The sequence below is a fragment of the Mirounga leonina genome, unplaced genomic scaffold (genome assembly GCF_011800145.1).
Source record: "Mirounga leonina isolate KUSES-001 unplaced genomic scaffold, KU_Mleo_1.0 Mir_204, whole genome shotgun sequence".
NCBI classification, from domain to species: domain Eukaryota; kingdom Metazoa; phylum Chordata; class Mammalia; order Carnivora; family Phocidae; genus Mirounga; species Mirounga leonina.
Window position 1 is genome coordinate 2,557,096 of NW_023270513.1, and position 20,206 is coordinate 2,577,301.

Here is a 20,206-nt window from a genome sequence, read left to right on the forward strand (position 1 = left end):
TTGTATATAGAAAATCCTATTCCCTATAAAAATACCAATAGTATTTTACACAGAACTAGAACAAATAATCCTAAATATATATGAAACCACAAAAGACCGCCCCCCAATAGCCAAAGCAATCTTGAAAAAGAAAAGCAAAGCTGGAGGCCTCACAAGTCAGGACTTCCAAGTTATATTATAAAGCTGTAGTGATCAAAACAGTATGGTACTGGCACAAAAACAGATACATAGATCAATGGAACAGAAAACCAAGAAATGAACCCACAATTATATGGTCAATTGATCTTCAACAAAGCAGAAAAGAATACCCAATGGGAAAAAGAGTCTCCTCAACAAATTGTGTTGGGAAAACTGGATAGGAACATGCAAAAGAAAGAAACTGGACCACTTTCTTACACCACACACAAAAATAAATTCAAAATGGATAAAAGACCTAAATGTGAGATAGGAAACCATAAAAATCCTAGAAGAGAGCACAGGCAGTAACCTCTCTGACATCAGCCATAGCAACTTTTTCTAGATAGGTTCCCTGAAGCAAGGGAAACAAAAGCAAAAATAAACTATTGGGATTACTTCAAAATAAAAAGCTTCTGCACAGTCAAGGAAAAAAATCAACAAAACTAAAAGGTAATCTAAGGAATCACAGAGATTATTTGCAAATGACATATCCTATAAAGGGTTAGTATCTAATATATATAAAGAATTTACATAACTCAAAACCCTAAAATCAAATAATCCAATTAAAAAATGGGCAGAAGACATGGGACAGACATTTCTCCAAAAAGACATACAGATGGGCAACAGACACATGAAAAGATGCTCAACATCACTCATCATCAGGGAAACATAAATCAAAACCACCATGAGATATCACCTCATAACTGTCAGAACAGCTAAAATCAACAACACAAGAAACAACAGGTATTGCTGAGGATGTGGAGAAAATGAACCCTTCTACACTGTTGGTGGGAATGAAAACTGGTTGCAGCCACTCTGGAAAACAGTATGGAGCTTCCTCAAAAAGTTAAAAATAGAACTACCCTATGATCCAGCAATCACACTACTGGGTACTTACGCAAAGAATACAAAAACACTAACTCAAAGGGATACATGCACTCCTATTTTTATAGCAGCATTACTTATCATACCCAAGGTATTGAAACAGACCAAATGTCCATCGACTGACGAATGGATGATGAAGATGTGGTACACACACACACACATACACAGGAATTTTATTCAGCCATAAAAAGAAGGAAATCTTGCCATTTGCAATGACATTGATGGAGCTAGAGAGTATACTGTTAAGCGAAATAAGTCAGAAAAAGACAAATACCATATGATTTCCCTCATCTGTGGAATTTAAGAAATAAAACAATGGACAATGAAAAAAAGAGAAAAATCGAAAAACAGATTCTTAACTATAGAGAACAAACTGATGGTTACCAGAAAGGAGGTGGGTGGGGGGATGGATGAAATAGGTGAAGAGGATTAAGAGTACACCTAACATGATGAGCACTGAGTAATGTATGGAATTGTTGAATCAGTATATTGTACACCTGAAACTATTATAACACTGTATGTTAAATATACTGGAATTAAAATTTTTAAAAATAAGCTGTAATAGAAACAGTGCACTTATGTAAAACTAGGGGGAAAAAAAAGAATGAGATCTTGCTATTTGCAACAACATGAATGGATCTAGAGCGTATTATGCTGTGAAATAAGTCAGAGAAAGACAAATACCATATAATTTCACTTATATGTGGAATCTCAAAAACAAAAGAAAACACAACAAACAGAAACAGACTCATAAATACAGAGAACAAACTGATGGTTGCTAGAGGGAGGAGAGTGAGGGTAAGCGCAGAATAGGTGAAGGGGATTAAGAGGTACAAACTTCCAATTAGAAAACAAGTCACAGGGATGAAAAAGTATAATGCAGGGAATATTTTAACAATGTTGTATGGTGACAGATGGTAACTACCCTTATTACGGTGAGTATTTTATAATGTATGTAACTGTTGAATCACTATGTTGTACACCCAGAGTAATAACACTGTATGTCAACTATATTTCAACAATAAAAATTAAAATCCTAAGAAATTTAATAAAAACCTATTAAAGCTAAAAATTAGTTCAGAAAGATTCCAACATCCGTATTTTAAAAATCAATGGTATTTCTATATACTAACCATAAACAATCCAAAATTGAAGTTAAGAAAATAATTCCATTTTTTTAAAGATTTTATTTATTTGACAGAGAGAGACACAGCGAGAGAGGGAACACAAGCAGGGGGAGTGGGAGAGGGAGAAGTAGGCTCCCTGCGGAACAGGGAGCCCGATGCGGGGCTCGATCCCAGGACCCTAGGATCATGACCTGAGCCGAAGGCAGACGCTTAATGACTAAGCCACCCAGGCACCCCGAAAATAATTCCATTTTAAGTAGCATCAAAAAGAATAAAATACATAGAAATAAATTAAACAAAAGGGCAAGACTTGAATACTGAAAACACACAGGACACTGTTGAAAGAAATTAGAGACCTAACTAAATGAAAACACATCCCACGTTCCTGAATTGAGGACTTAATATTGTTAAGATGACAACAATCCCCTAGTTTATCTACAGATTCAATGCAATCCCTGTCAAATTTCCAGGGGCTTCTTTGCAGAAGTTGACAAAATGACCCCAAAATTCATATGAAAATGCAAGAGTTCTAGAATGGCCAAAACATTCTTTACAAAGAACAAAATAGGAAGACTCAGACTTCCAATTCCAAAGTGGTATACTACTTTACAGTGACATCAGTTGTAGATGAGAATTCCCAGTGTTCCACATCCTTGTCAACACTTGGAATTACCAGACTTTTAAGTTTTTGCCAATCTGGTGGGTATTTTACCTCTTTAATGTGTTCTTTTTATCCTCCTAGGCCTCTACTGTGAGTCATTCCTAAAGTTCAGCTCCTCTAAAGCTAAATACTTTTTTTCTCTATACACTCTCCTTCAGGAACCTTACCCACATTCTGGCTACAAATACCTTTTAGCAAAGAAAATTTGTTGCAGGACCTTTTTTAGGGTAATAGTTTCATTGAGTTATAATTTATATACCATTCAATTCACCCATTTAAAGCACACAACTCAACAATTTTTAGTATATACACAAAGTTGTTTAACTATCACAACGGTCAGTTTTAGAACATTTTCATCACCTCAAAAAGAAACCTTGTACCCTTCAGTAGTCCTTCTCTATTTCCCCATGCCCCAAGCCCTAGCATCCACTATTCTACTTCATGTCTATATATATTTGCCTATTTTGGACATTTCATATAAATAGAATGATATAATATGTGTTCTATTGTGGCTGATTTCCTTCAATTAGCATAGTATTTTCAAGGTTCATTAATATGTAGCATGTATCAGTACTGTGCTCATTTTTATAGCTGAATAATATTTTAGTATATGGATATACCATTATTTGCTTATCCATTCATCAGTTGATGGACATCTGGGCTGTTTCCATCATTTGGCTATTGTAAATAAGGGTGCTAGAAACATTCATGCACAAGTTTTTGTGCAGGCACGTTTCCAGTTCTTTTAAGTATATACCTAGGAATGAATTGCTGGATCATATGGTAACTCTATGTTTAACTTTTTGAGGAACTGCCAAACTGTTTTCCCAAGTGGCTATATCATTTTACATTCCCACCAGGAGTATACATAGCTTGTAATTATTCCACATTCATACCAACAATTGTTTTTGTCCATTTTTTTAAATTATAGTAATCCTAGTGGGGTGTGAAGTGATTCCTCATTGTGCTTTTGATTTTCATTTCTCTGATAATTAATGATGTTGAGCACCTTTCCATGTGCTTATTGGCTATTGGTATATATATCTTCTTTGAAGAAATGTCTATTCAGATCCTTTGTTCATTTTTATTTTTTTTAAAGATTTTATTTATTTATTAGAGAGAGAGAGAGAGGAGAGACAGTGAGAGAGTACAAGCGGGAAGGAGAGGGAGAAGCAAGCTCCCTGCAGAGCAAGGAGCCCGATGCAGGGCTCGATCCCAGGACCCTGGGATCATAACCTGAGCTGAGGGCAGACACTTAACAACTGAGCCACCCAAGCGCCCCTCTTTTGTTCATTTTTAATTAGCTGTTTATCTTACTAGTGAGTAGTACGAGTTTTTTTATTTATTCTGGATACTAGACACTTACCAAATATGTAATTTGCAAACATTTTCTCCCATTTTATTGGGAGGATCCCATGGGTTGTATTTTCACTTTCTTGATGATTTTGCTTGAAGCAAAACTTTCATTTTAATGAAGCCCAATTTTATGTAATTTTCCTTTTTGCTTGTGCTTTTGGAGGCTTGTCAAAGCACCCAAGACTTTTTCAATTTCATTATACCAATAAATTTTCAAAAATAACGTTATGGAACAACATAAAGCTACCAAATATTAATTTTCCTTCAAAAACAGATATTTAAAATTTTTACTCTAAGTTCCAGTTCCAGCCAAAATGGAGCATGGCTCCTAAATCTTCTACTAATTACAACTAAAAACTCTGAGCAAGATATACAAAGCAACAACCTGAGGACCCTGAAAAGTAAAAAGTAGAAATATTTCAGTGAGGCACAGAAACAGAGAGAAGTGAAATGAGTGGGAATGGTGAGTTTCCTAGAATTTTTTTCTTTCAAAAATCTAATGGTATATGGGGCACCTGGGTGGCTCAGTCAGTTGGGCGTCTGACCTGGGCTCAGGTCATGATCCCAAGGTCCTGGGATCAAGCCCTGCATCAGGCTCCCTGCTCAGCGGGGAGTCTGTTTCTCCCTCTCTCTCTGCTCTGTCCCACTTATGCTCTCTCTCTCTCTCTCAAATAAATAAACAAAATCTTTTTAAAAAATCTAATGGTATAGGAAATTTGTTTCTCTTCTGCCTAATCTCTAAATGAGGCCAAAAAATTTATTCATCCAGATAAATTTTCTTCTGGCCTGGAGAATTTTTTAACAGGCTCTGACCTCAGGTAGATATGGAGTTCAAATTTACACTACTGATATGGTCCAAGAACTGAAAAATCAAAATAAAAGTAGCCAAACGAGTGATACTTCATGGACAGATGGCTAAAGCAAACAGACAGCTTCTCTGTCGGGCCATGACCTCAATCCATGCTGTATAGGACTCTAAAAGATTAATTTCCATTAAAGACAAACTAAAAATTCATACTGAGAAAGAGCAGCAGGGTCAATTTGTTTCCAGGTAACTTGCCTGCACTTCATAACTATATTTCATATGTTCAAAAAGTTAGAGACTTCTACACTTATATCCAAAACAACTGAAAGCAGGGAATCAAGCAGTTATTTGTACACCCACATTCACAGTAGCATTATTCACATAGCCAAAGGTAAAAACAACCAACATGTTCATCAATAAAAAAATGGATAAACAAAATGTGGTACATACATAGAAAGGAATATTATTCAGCCTTAATAAGGAAAAAAAATTCTGATACATGTTATAACATAGGTGAACCTGTGGACATTTTCATACATGAAATATGTCAGTCACAAAAGGACAAACAGTGCTTGATTTCACTTATATGAGATATCTAGAATAGCCAAATTCAGGGACAAAAAGAATGGTGACTGCCAGGAATAGCCAAATTCAGGGACAGAAAGAATGGTGACTGCCAGGAACTAGAGGGAAAAGAGAACGGGGAATTATTATTTAATGGGTACAGGTTTACATTTTGTAAGAGGAAAAGTTCTGGAGATGGATGGTAGTGATGGATATACAATATAAATATACTCAATGCCACTGAACTATATACTTAAATTGGTTAAGATGGTAAATTCTATGCTATGAAAAATTTTTAAATATGAAAGCAGGAATGGCTATATTAATAACAGATAAAGTAGACTGTAGAGCAAAAAAAAATTACCAGTAACTGAGAAGATCATTATATGATGATAAAAGGGTCAATCCACCAAGAAGAAATAGTAACTCTAAATATGTATGCACCAAACAAAAGAGCTGCGAAATATTTGATGGAACAATTTATGGAAATACAACTACTGTTGGAGACCTCAACACTTCCACCTCAAAAACTCATAGAACTAGATAAAAACTCAGTAAAGATATAGAAGAACTCAACAATACCATCAATCAACAGAATCTAACTGACATTTATAGAATACTCCACTCAAAAAGAGCTGAATACACATATTTAAAGTGTTCACAGGATATTTACCAACATATACTATATCCTGGGCCACAAAACAAACCACCAAGAAGCTGGAAAGAGAGCCTACACCCTGGGAGATATTTGCAAACCAGACATGTGACAAAGAACTCTTATCATGAATATATAAAGAACTCTCAAACTCAACAGTAAAAAGTTAAACAATTATAAAATGGACAAGAGCTATGAAGAGACATTTCACCAAAGAGGAGCACATGCAAAGGTGTTCAACATCATTAGTCATTAGAAAAGTATGAATTAAAACCACCATATACCTATTAATAGGGCTAAAATATAAAAACAGTGACAATACCAAATGCTAGGAAAATGCAGAGAAATTGGAACTCTCATAGACTGTTGGTGGAAATGCAAAACAGTACACCTACTCTTTTTTTTAAGATTTATTTATTTACTTTAGAGAGAGAGAGAGCATGGGTGGGGGGGGGGCAGAGAGAATCTCAAGAAGACTCTGTGCTGAGCGTGGGGCCCCATGTGGGGCTCAATCTCATGACCCTGAGATCATTACCTAAGCCGACTCCAAGAGTTGGAGTCGCCCCAGTATAGCCACTCTTGAAAACAGTTTGGCAATGTCTTAAAAATCAAATAACCCCAAAATTGCACACCCAGGCATTTACCCAGAAAAATGAAAACTTACATCCACACAAAAACCTATATACAAATATTCATAGCAAGTTTATTTATAATAGCAGAATCTGAAAACAACCAAGGTTTCCTTTCATAGATGAATAGTTAAACTGATTCCATCTATATCATGCACTACTCAGCAATGAAAGAAACCAACTATTGATACACAGGAAAAGTTGGATGGATTTCAAGGGTATTATGCTAAGTGGGGGCGCCTGGGTGGCTCAGTTGGTTAAGCGACTGCCTTCGGCTCAGGGCATGATCCTGGAGTCCTGGGATCGAGTCCCGCATCGGGCTCCCTGCTCAGCGGGGAGTCTGCTTCTCCCTCTGACTCTCTTCCCTCTCATGCTGTCTGTCTCTCATTCTCTCTCTTGCAAATAAATAAAATCTTAAAAAAAAAAAGGGGGGGGTATTATGCTAAGTGAAAAAAGCCAATCTCAAAAGGTCACAAACTGCTTAATTCCATTTGTATAATATTCTTGGAATGACAATATTACAGAGATGAAAAAATAGAGGTTGCAAGGGCTTAGGGGTGGGGCATGTATGAGTGTGAATTAAAAAGTAGCATGAGAGAAACGTCTGGAGTGATGAAATAGTTCGGTATCTTACTGCCATGGTAGTTGCATGAATCTACACATGGAATAAAATGGCATAGACCTATACACATACATTATACCAATGACAATTTACTGTTTTTGATATAGTAATGTAGCAGGTAATCATTAGAGGAAGCTTGGGGAAGGGAACACAGGACTTTGTGCTATCTCCTGGGGGTGGGTGTTAAAATTTTCTTCTAAATCCTCACCATGATTGTTTTTATTATTTCTTCCTTTGTACTACTTTTGTAACTTCCTATGAATCTGTAACTATTTCAAAATAAAGCTTTTTTTAAAAGAAAGAATGTGAAGACATTTCTAAGCATATAAATGTTGAGTGAAATTAGTCCTCATCAGTACAGCAGCACCACAAGAAACGTTGAAAGATGTCTGTAATGGCTACTTTTATGTGTCAACTTGACTCGGTCACAGGGTACCTAGATAGTTTGTCAAACATTATTCTGGGTCTTTCTGTTTCTGGATGATATTAACATTCAAACCAGTAGGCTGCGTAAAGAAGATTGCTCTCCATAATGTGAGTACGACTTACCCAATCAGTTGAAAGCTTGAACAGAACAAAAAGGCTGACCTTGCCCTGAATAAGACAGAACTCTTCCTGACTTAACAGATTCTGAACTGGGACACCGGCTTTATTCTGCCTTTGGACTAGAACTAAAACACTGGCTCTTCTTGAATTTCAAGTCTGCCAGCCTTCAACCTGGAACTATATCATTAGCTCTCCTGGTTCTCAGGCCTCTGGACTCAGACTGGAACTACATTTTCAGCTCTCCTGAGTCTCCAGCTTACCAACTCACCCCGCAGATCTTGAGACTCACCAGCCTCCATAAGGCTGGGAGCTGCCAATTCCTTACCATCCCCCCAACCCTCTCTTTCCATATCTATATACATCTATATTGATATAGGTATACATGTAGACAGAGACATAGACATAAATATAGGTATCTCCTACTGGTCTCTCTGGGGAATCCTAACACAGTGTTCTTCAAACAGAAGAAAAATAACAAGATGGAAATTTTGATATATACAAAGGAATAAAAATCATTTGAAATGGTAACTACATGTGTAAATATCTAAGATTTTTATTATTTATATCACTTTTAAAGGAAAATTGACAATACAAACAAAAATAGTAAGTATTATTAATTTTATATCATATTGTAAAAGTAAAATGCACAACAACAATAGCATAAAGGTCAGGCTGGGAGATATGGAAGTATACTATGATGACATATGAAGGTAGACCAAGATAAGCTATATAGTATATACACTAAAGAAACCACTAAAATAACAAAACAAAGAGTTATAACTAATAAGCCAACAAAAGAAATAAAAGTGAATCTTAAAAATTACTCAAATATGTCATGTAACAAGGCCTTTTTAATTACTCTTTTCAAAGTTTCCTTGGCTAGTCTCACTGCTTATTCTTCTAGATAATCCTTAGAATCTTTTCATAATATTCCAATATAAATTCTTCAGGAGGTTGGTATAAAAATTATACTGCATTCATTAACTATTTTGAAAAAATAGTCTAATAATCCAAAAGAAGGTGGAAAAAGAAGAAAAGGGGAATAAACAATATATGGGACAATTAGAAAATAAACAAGATGATAAACTCAAACTTAACCATATCAATAATCACATCATATGTAAACATTCTAAACACCGCAGTTAAAAGACCAAGATTGTCAGATTCAACAAAAAAAGCAAGACTGAACTATATGCAGCTTACAAGACACGCTCTTTAAACACAAAGACCGGAGTGGTGAAAAGGACACAAGATATACCACGCTAACACCAGTCAATGGAAGCTGAAGTAACTATAATAATAAAGACAAAGTAGATTAAAGAGCAACTGTGGTACATATCCATAAAATGAGGCATTACTCAACAATAAGGGAATAAACTATGCATACACACAACATGAATGAATCTCAGAATAATTATGCTGAGTGAAAGAAGCCATATAAAACAAGAATATATTCTCTATGATTCCATTTGTATAAGTCTCTAGAAAACACAAACTAATCTATGATGACAGAAAGCAGATCAGCTGTTACTTAAGGAAAAGTGGGAGAGAGGGTTGACAAAAGGACATGAAGGAACTTTGAGGAGTGATGTATATATGCACTACCCTGATTGTGGTGACTGTTTCACAGATTTATACGTATGTTAAAACTCATCAAATTTTATACTTTAAACATGTGCAGTTTATTGTATGTCAATTATAACTCAATATAACTGGTAATTAAGAGTAATTAAGAATCAGTTGAAAAAATAGGAATACAGAAATCCATACTGATACTAAATGAAATAAGCCAATAAGTAAGTAAATAATAAATAAATACTAAATGAATGCTTATAGTAGAATGCTGACTGCCACCTAGTAAATGTGGAGGGAGTGCTAAAGTTCAAAAATGATCATTTGGCAGGGTGCGTGGCTGGCTCAGTCAGTAAAGCATGTGACTCCTGATGCCAGGGTTGTGAGTTCGAGCCCCACATTGGGTGTAGAGATTACTTAAAAATTAAAATTAAAAAAAACGATCATTTGGCAACAATCTTAAGACTGGTTTAAGCAACAGCACTAACTCTAAAGGGAAATTTTCATGAGAAACGGGGTACAGGGCGCCTGGGTGGCTCAGTTGGTTAAGCGACTGCCTTTGGCTCAGGTCATGATCCTGGAGTCCTGGGATCAAGTCCCACGTCGGGCTCCCCTGCTCAGCGGGGAGCCTGCTTCTCCCTCTCCCGCTCCCCCCCTTGTGCTCTCATTCTCTATCTCATTCTCTCTCTCAAATAAATAAATAAAATCTTAAAAAAAAAAAAAGAAACGGGGTACATACACAATTTTAAGCCTCCCCACTATTCGTTTCATGGGAAAAATAATAAATATACAATGAAGAAATTGGGCAGCACCTTTGCTCAGGTGATCAATATTAACATCACCAATAAAGAGCAGATGGACATCATGGGCTTCCAGATGAGATGCCCTGAGAAAGGACACATTACCATCATTTATGTAGCATTCCAGTCACAAAAGTATAAACTGAATCTAATCATGAGATAAACCTCAAATGAAGAACTTTCACTTAAAACAAGATGGGAAGCTACTGTATTCTTCCAACATGTCAATGACACAAAAGTCAAAGAAAGGTTGTGGAAATGTTCCAGAGTACAGGAGACTAAGACATGACAAATAAATAGAATACCTGATCCTAGAGTAACCCCATATTGGAAAGAAAAAATGCGGGGCGCCTGGGTGGCTCAGTTGGTTAAGTGACTGCCTTCGGCTCAGGTGATGATCCTGGAGTCCCAGGATCGAGTCCTGCATCGGGCTCCCTGCTCAGTGGGGAGTCTGCTTCTCCCTCTGACCCTCCCCCCTCTTGTGCTCTCTCTTTCATTCTCTCTCTCAAATAAATAAAATCTTTAAAAAAAAAGAAAAGAAAAATGCTATAAAGCTCATTATTGTGGGTATATAATATATATTAAATCCCTCAATAATATGGATATATTATGGGTTATATTCCCTCAACAATATGTAAAGAGAGTGCACAAATATTAATAACAGGTGAATCTGGATAAAGTATATACAGGTGGTTTTTTTTTTTTTAGATTTTATTTGTTTATTTGAGAGAGAGAGAGCAAGCACCGGGTGAAGCGAAGAGGGAGAGGGAGAGAATCTCAAGCAGACTCCAAGCTAAGCACAGAGCCCAATGCAGGGCTCGATCCTGAGATCACAACGTGAGCCTAAATCAAGATTGGAAGCTTAACCAACTGTGCCACCCCGGCACCCCGTATATACTGGTGTTCTTTGGACTATTCTCACTCTTGCAACTTTTCTATAAGTTTGAAATTATTTCCAAATAAAACCTTTTTAAGTGTCTATTGCCACTGAAATCCCAATACACCCAATTTAGGTATGTCCAGGATCAATCATTAGGCTATTAAATACAGTAATTCAGGAATAATAGCAATAATTGCTATAAAAACTACAACTTTTGCATCCAGTGAAAAGAGAGACATGCTGGCAAGAAGGCATATAGCTGGTATGCAATCTCCTCAGTTCTCCTGCCCTGTTTATTGGCAGGGGGGAGAGAAATTGCTTCTTAGCAAATATAAAAAGCATGCAATTTTTGAAAGTGTTTATTTCTATTAATATTTTTAAATTAAAAAAATTTAATATTAAAAAGGTTTTTCAGCATTAAATAATTCCATCCACATGATATAAATTTCAGGAAAATATAATTCAAGTAAGTGGTTTGTTTGGGAAATTTAATATTCTGGTTAATCAACTATTCATTTTTATGCTTCTAATCTCTTTTTAAAAATTCTAAAACGTGTCAGTATAAAGGAGAAGAGGATAGCAGTGGAGTAAGAGGTCCCTAGGCTCAACTCCTCCCACAAACACAACTAGATAATTAAAAAATCATCCTAAATATCAGAGAAATCAACCTGAAGACTGACAGAACAAACTTCATAACTAAAGGGAGAGAAGAGGCCATACTGAAAAAGGATCAGAAGACATAACTGGCTTTTCTAACACAGAGAAGGCAGAGATTTCAACAAAATGCAAAGATGGAAGAATTTATCCAAAATGAAAGAACAAGATAAGGCCATGGCCTTATCTCAGAGATCTAAGTGGAACAGATATAAGTAACATGCCTGATGAAGAATTTAAAGCAACAATCACAAGAGTACTCATTGTACTTTGTCTTTTCTCATTGACTTGAGAAAAGAATAGAGGACATTGGTAAGACCCTTACCACAGTGATAAAAAGAATCAGTCAGGACGCCTGGGTGGCTCAGTCGGTTGGGTGTCTGACTTCAGCTTGGGTCATGATCCCAGGGTCCTGGGAACAAGTCCTGAATTGGGCTCCTTGCTTAGCAGGGAGCCTGCTTCTCCCTCTGCCTGCTGCTCCCCCTGCTTATGTGCTCTTTCTCTGACAAATAAGTAAATAAATAATTAAAAGAAAGACTCAGTCATGCAGAGAAAGGGGAACCCTCTTGCACTGTTGGTGGGAATGCAAACTGGCACAGTCACTCTGGAAAACATTATGGAGTTTCCTCCAAAAGTTAAAAATAGAACTATCCTACAATCCAGCAATTGCACTACTAGGTATTTACCCAAAGGATTAAAAATACAGATTCAAAGGGATCCATGCAGCCCCATGTCTGTAGCAGCATTGTCAACAATAGCCAAATTATGGAGAGTTCAAATGTCCATTGACTGATGACTGGATAAAGATGTGGGGTGTGTGTGTGTGCACGTGCGAGCGCGCATGTATATTTATGTAATGGAATATTACTCTCCCATCAAAAAGGATGAAACCTTGCCATTTGCAATGACATCAATGGAGCTGGAGTGTATTATGCTAAGTTAAATATCAGTCAGAGAAAGACAAATACCGTATGATCTCACTCCTATGTGGAACTCAAGAAACAAAAGAGATGAACATATGGGAAAGGGGGAAAAAAGGAGAGATGGAAACAAACCATAAGAGACTCTTAACAATAGAGAACAAACTAAGAGTAGATGGAGGGAGGTGGGTGGGGGATGGGCTAGATGGGTGATGGGTATTAAAAAGGGCACTTGCTGGGGTGCCTGGGTGGCTCAGTCAGTTAAGTGTCTGCCTTCAGCTCAGGTCTTGATCTCAGGGTCCTGGAATCAAGCCCCGCGTCGGGCCCCCTGCTCAGCAGGGAGTCTGCTTCTCCCTCTCCCTCTGCCTCTCCCCACTGCTCCTGCTCTCTCTCTCTCTCCATATCTCTTTGTCTCAAATTAATAAATAAAAAATTCTTTAAAAAAATAAATTAAATAAAATAAAAAAATAAAAAAGAATCAGAGATGAAAAGTGCAATAAATGAGATTGAAAACAGGCTTGATGCAATGAACAGCAGCCTAGAAGAAGCAGAGGAACAAATTAGTGACCTAGAAGACAAAATAATGGAAAATAATAAAGCTGAACAAAAGAGATGAAGAAGAATTATGCAACATGAGAAAAGACTTAGGGAACTCAGTGACTCCATGAATCATAACATTTGTATAATAAGAGTTCCAGAAAAAGAAGAAAGAGAAAAGGGAGCAGAAAATTTATTTCAAGCAACAGCTGAAAACTTCCCTAATCTGGGGAAGGAAAGAGACACCCACATCCAGGAGGCACAGAGGACTCCCATCAAAATCAACAAAAGCAGGCCAAGACCAAGACATATTGTAATTAAATTGGAAAAATACAGTGATAAGGAAAAAATCTTAAAAATGGCAAGACAAAAGAAGTCCTTTTTTTTTTAAGATTTTATTTATTTATTTGAGAGAGAGACTGAGAGAGAGAGAGCATGAGAGGGGGGAGGGTCGGGAGGGTCAGAGGGAGAAGCAGACTCCCCGCTGAGCAGGGAGCCCGATGCGGGACTCGATCCAGGGACTCCAGGATCATGACCTGAGCCGAAGGCAGTCACTTAACCAACTGAGCCACCCAGGTGCCCCAAAAGAAGTCCTTAATAGCTGGAGATTTCTTAACAAAAATGTGGACAGCCAGAAGGGAGTGGCATGATATATTCAACACGCTGAATGGGAAAAGTCTGTAGCTAAGAATACTGTATCCAGCAAGGCTATCATTCAGAATAGAAGGAGAAAGAGTTTCCCAGACAAACAAAAACTAAAGGAGTCCGTGACCACTAAACCAGCCCTGCAAATAATATTAAAGGGAACTCTCTGAGCAGGAAAGAAAGACCAATAGTGACAAAGGTTAGAAGGGAAAAGAGAAAATCTCCAGAAACAATGACAAAACAAGGAATAAAACGGCACTGAATACACTTCTATCAATAATAACTGTGAATGTGAACGGACTAAATGCTCGAATCAAAATACAGGGCATCAGAATGGATAAGAAAACAAGTCCCATCTATATGCTGCCTACAAGAGACTCATTTTAGACCTAAAGACACCTGCAGAATAAAAGTGAGGAGAAGGAGAAACATCTACAGCACAAATGGATATTAAAAAAAAAAAACAGAGTAGCAATATTTATATAAGACAAACTGGACTTTAAAACAAAGACTACAGCAACAAAGAAGGGCACTATATAATAATAAAGGCGACAATCCAGCAAGAAGATCTAACAATTGTAAGTATTTATGCACCCAACATGGGAGCACCCAAATATATAAAACAATTAATCACAAACACAAAGGAACTCATTGATAATAATACAGTAATAGTAGGGACAGCAATGGACAGATCAGCTCACAGCAATGGGCAGATCATCTAAGCAGAAGAACAACAAGGAAAGAAGGGCTCTGAATGACGCACTGGACCAGATGAACTTAACAGATATATTCAGAACATTCCATTCTAAAATACCAGAATACACATTCTTTTCAAGTGCACATGCAACATTCTCAGAATAAATCACATACTAGGTCATGAAACAGGCCTCATCAAATACAAAAAGGCTGAAATCATACCATGTGCCTTTACCGATAGCAATGCTATGAAACAACAAGTCAACCACAAGAAAAAATTTGGAAAGACCACAAATAAATGGAGGTTAAACAACATTCTACTAAACAATGAATGGGATAACCAGGAAACCAAATAACAAACAAATGAGATTGAAAACATGACAGTACAAAGCTTTGGGATGCAGGAAAAGTGGTTCAAAGAGGGAAGTATATAGCAATACAGATCTACCTCAAGAATCGAGAAAAGTCTCAAAAAACAACCTAACCTTACACCTAAAGGAGCTACAGAAAGAATAACAAAGCTTAAAGCCAGCAAAGATAGGAAATAATAAAGATTAGAGCAAAAATAAATGATAAACTAAAAAAACAACAGAGCAGATCAATGAAACCAGGACCTGGTACTTTGAAAAAATTAATAAAATTTGGGGCGCCTGGGTGGCTCAGCTGGTTAAGCATCTGCCTTCTGCTCAGGTCATGATCCTGGAGTCCTAGGATAGAGCTCCATGTCAGGCTCCCTGCTCAGTGGGGCAGTCTGCTTCTCCCTCTCCCTCTGCTCCTCCCCCCACTCATGCTCGTGCTCTCTCTCTGCATCTCTCTCTCAAATAAATAAAATTTTTAAAAAATTAATAAAATTGATAACCTCTATCCAGACTTATCAAAAGGGGAAAGGACCCAAATAAATGAAATCACAAATGAGACAGGAGAAATAACCAACACCACAGAAATACAAATAATTATAAGAGAATATGATGAAAAGCTATATGCCAACAAACTGGACAACCTGGAAGAAATGCACAAATTCCTAGAAACATATAAACTATCACAACTGAAACAGAAGAAACAGAAACAGAAAACTTGAACAGACTGATAACCAGCAAAGCAATTGAATCAGTAATCCAAAAACGTCCAACAAACAAAAGTCCAGGGCCAGATGGCTTCACAGGGTAATTTTACCAGACTTTTAAAGAAGAGTTAATACCTATTCTTCTCAAACTATTCCAAAAAACAAAAAAGGAACAAATTCATTCTATGAGGCCAGCATTACCCTCATTCCAAAACCAGTTAAGGCCTCCACTAAAAAAAGAGGACTACAGGCCAAGATGCCTGATGAACATTAAAAAACTCTCAATAAAATACTAGCATACTGAATCCAACAATACATTTAAAAAGTCATTCACCATGATCAAGTGGGATTTATTCCTGGGCTGCAAGGGTGGTTCAATATTCACAAATAAATCAAGGTGATATACCACATTAACAAAAGAAAGGATAAGAACCTATATGATCTTTTCAATAGATCCAGAAAAAGCAGTTGACAAAGTACAACATCCATTCATGATAAAAACCCTCAACAAAGGTTTAGAGGGAACAAACCTCAACATAATAAAGGCCATGTATGAAAAATCCATAGCTAATATCATCCTCAGTGGGGAAAAACTGAGAGCTTTTCCTCTATAGTCAGGAACAGGACAGGGATGTCCAGTCTCACCACTGCTATTGAACATAGTACTGAAAGTCCTATCCTTAGCAATCAGAACATAAAAAGAAATAAAAGCATCCAAATCAGCAAGGAAGAAGTCAAACTTTCACTATTCGCAGATGACATGATTCTCATGATTTCTACATGAAAACCCAAACAGGGCGCCTAGGTGGCTCAGTCGTTAAGCGTCTGCCTTTAGCTCAGGTCATGATCCCAGGGTCCTGGGATCGAGTCCCACATCGGGCTCCCTGCTCAATGGGGAGCCTGCTTCTCCCTCTCCCACTCTCCCTGCTTGGGTTCCCTCTCTGTCTCTCTCTCTCTAATTAATTAATTAATTAATTAATTAATTAATTAATAAAAAGAAAACCTGAACAACTCCACCAGAAAATTGCTGGAATTGATAAACAATTTCTGTAAAGTCACAGGATACAAAATCAATGTACAGAAACCTGTTGCATTACTATATACCAATAATGAGGAAGCAGAAAGATAAATTAAGAAAACAATCCCACTTACAATTGCACCAAAAACTACCTAGGAAACATCCTAGCCAAAGAGGTAAAAGACCTGTATTCTGAAAACTATAAAACACTGATGGAAGAAATTGAAGATGACACAAAGAATGGAAAGACATTCCACGCTCATGAATTGGGAGGACCAATATTATTCAAATGTCTGTACTACCCAAACTGACCTATACATTTAATGCCATCCCTATCAAAATACCACCAGCATTTTTCACTGAGCTAGAACAAACAATCCTAAAACTGTATGGAACCACAAAAGACCCAGAATAGCCAAAGATACCTTGAAAAAGAAATGAAAAGCTGGAGGCATCATAATTCCAGACTCCAAGTTGTATTACAAAGCTGTAGTGATCAAAATAGTATGGTACTGGCACAAAAATAAATACATAGATCAATGGAACAGAAAAGAAAAAAAACCCAGAAATGAACCTACAACTATATGGTCAATTAAACTTCAACAAAGCCGGAAAGAATATCAAATGGAAAAAAGACAGTCTCCTCAACAACTGGTGTTGGGAAAAGTGGACAGCCACATGCAAAAGAATGAAACTGGACCACTTTCTTACACCATACACAAAAATAAATTCAAAATGGATGAAAGACCTAAATGTGAAACAGGAAACCATCAAAATCCTAGAGGAGAACACAGGCAGTAACCTCTCTGACATCAGCCATAACAACTTCTTTCTAGTTATGTCTTCTGAGGCAAGGAAAACAAAAGCAAAAATAAACTATTGGGACTTCATCAAAATAAAAAGCTTCTTCACAGCAAAGGAAACATCAACAAAACTAAACAGCAACCTACAAAATGGGAGAAAATATTTGCAAATGACGTATCTTATAAAACTCAACACCCCAAAACCAAATAATCCAATTTAAAAATGGGCAGAAGACATGAACAGTCATTTTTCCAAATAAGATATACGGATGGGCAACAGACACATGAAAAGAAACAACAGGTGTTGGCAAGGATGTGGAGAAAAGGAACCCTTCTACCCTTCCCTATTGGTGGGAATGAAAACTGGTTGCAGCCACTCTGGAAAACAGTATGGAGGTTCCTCAAAAAGTTAAAAATAGAACTACCCTAGGATCCAGCAATTGCACCACTAGGTATTTACCCAAAGAACAGAAAATACTAATTTGAAGGGATATATGCACCCTTATGTTTAACAGCATTACTTACCATACACCAGATACTGAAATGGACCAAGTGTCCATTGATTGATGAATGAATAAAGAAGATGTGGTATATATACAATGGAATATTATTCAACCATAAAAAAGAATGAAAACTTGCCATTTATAATGATGTGGATAGAGCTAGAGAGTATTATGCTAAGTCACAGAAAGATAAATACCATATGATTTCACTCATATGTGGAATTTAAGAAACAAAACAAATGAGCAGAAGGGTAAAAAAGGAGAGGCAAACCAAGAAACCAGACTCTTAACTATAGAGAACAAACTGATGTTACCAGGGGGAAGGTGGATGGGGGATGGGTTAAATAGGTGACAGGGATTAAGGAGTATACTTGTGATGAGCACCAGGTATTGTATTGGAAGTGTTGAATCACTATATTGTATACCTGAAACTAATATTACACTGTATGCTAACTGATTGGATTTAAATTAAAACTGAAAAAAAGTATCAGTATAATTATTTGCCTTATTAATAAGTAAAATACATTGATCCTAAATGAATCTCTTTTTTTATTTAAAGATTTATTATTCTTAAGCAATCTGTACACCCAACGTGGGGGCTCGAACTCACAACCCCAAGTCCAATAGTCACAGCTCCACCCACTGAGCCAGCCTATCACCCCTAAATCTCTTTGTAAATGGTCATCACCCTATCAATATTCTTTGTCCAGGAGGGTAAAGGCATATATGTGTGAATGTATGTATGAACATGAGATGAAAGTGAACCACTAACGTTTTTTATTTGTTTATTTATTGATTGATTTTTTTAAGTAGGCTCCATAGCGTGGAGTTCAATGCAGAGCTGTTCTGAACTCAGGACTCTGAGGTGAAGACCTAAGCTAAGATCAACAGTCGGACACTTAACGGACTAAGCCACCCAGGTGTCCTCCCACTGATATTTTTTAAACAAAATCCCATTATCTGCCTGTTTTATCACCATTTCCTTCTTTATCCTAAAATCTAACAGCAGAGAGAACACTTTCTGTTCCATGCAAAAGACAATTTTTTCAAAAAATCTGTTGTTGAGGTGTATTTTAATTTTTCCTTTCTGTGCAGAACAGATCGAAACAATCTGATGCTATAAAAAAAACCCAAGGATGTTTCTTTGTTTTACTGAAGTATAACTAACAGAGTGTTATATTCGTTTCAGGTGTAAAACACGGTGATTCCACAATTCTATACATTACTCAGTAGTCACCACAATAAGTGTAGTCATCATCTATCACCAAATGACGTTTTTACAATCTTATTGACTATATTCTCTATGCTGTACTTTTCATCTCCATGACTTTTTTATTTTGTTACTGGAAGTTTGTACTTCTTGAATCCCTTTATCTATTTCGTCCATCCCCCTACCCACCTCCCCTCTGGCAACCTCCCGGGGGAAAAAAAAAAAGAAAGAAATACATAGGACTCTTAATGTGAGAAAAGCATTTTTGTTTTATCTGGTATCTTCTGTGAATTGCCACTAAATCAAAGCAATTTAATTATACTTTATTTTTTACTAAGTATAAATAATACCATCATTTTCTTTTTTACTTCTAATTCTCCATTATAATGTGATCTGTATATCATAAAAAAATAAAGAGCAAATAATTAAGTAAAAGCAGGAATACTGAAGCAAATGTCTAGATTTCAAAATGTGAATCGAAGCTCTAAAAAATTCATTAAGTTAATTTCCAAAGGAGAAACCTCTCATACCTTGTTTGCTAGGTTTATAGCACTGAGAGCCTTATCATAATATTCTTTGTCATCCCAATCCAAATAAGCAGTGGCTAGTAACCGCAGAACTTTAGCCTATAATTAAAAATAGAAAAAGCACTCAGGTGAGGGTTAAATTGCAGTTAACAGCTGACCAGCACTTACACAGTGAAAGGCATCTTCTCAAACTTAAGCTATTTTTATGAAATAGCATTTCCTTAGGTAGCCACATAGTCTTGGGATATGTCTCATCATTATGCTACCCACATCAAACACTAAGAATTTTATAACAACTGTGTTAATATATTTTTAACAGTGTTTTAGCATTGAAGTTCTTTATTATCCCCA

The 20,206-nt window shown here is 36.7% G+C and overlaps 1 protein-coding gene across 1 annotated transcript in view; it reads right to left on the reverse strand.

Moving 5' to 3' along the window:
* TEX11 (testis expressed 11) overlaps positions 1-20,206 on the reverse strand; it is a 313,311-nt gene that overhangs the window by 188,929 nt on the left and 104,176 nt on the right. The window contains exon 11 of the mRNA XM_035028703.1: positions 19,859-19,954. Within this exon, the coding sequence (XP_034884594.1) occupies positions 19,859-19,954 (96 nt within the window). The remainder of the gene's footprint in view (positions 1-19,858; positions 19,955-20,206) is intronic.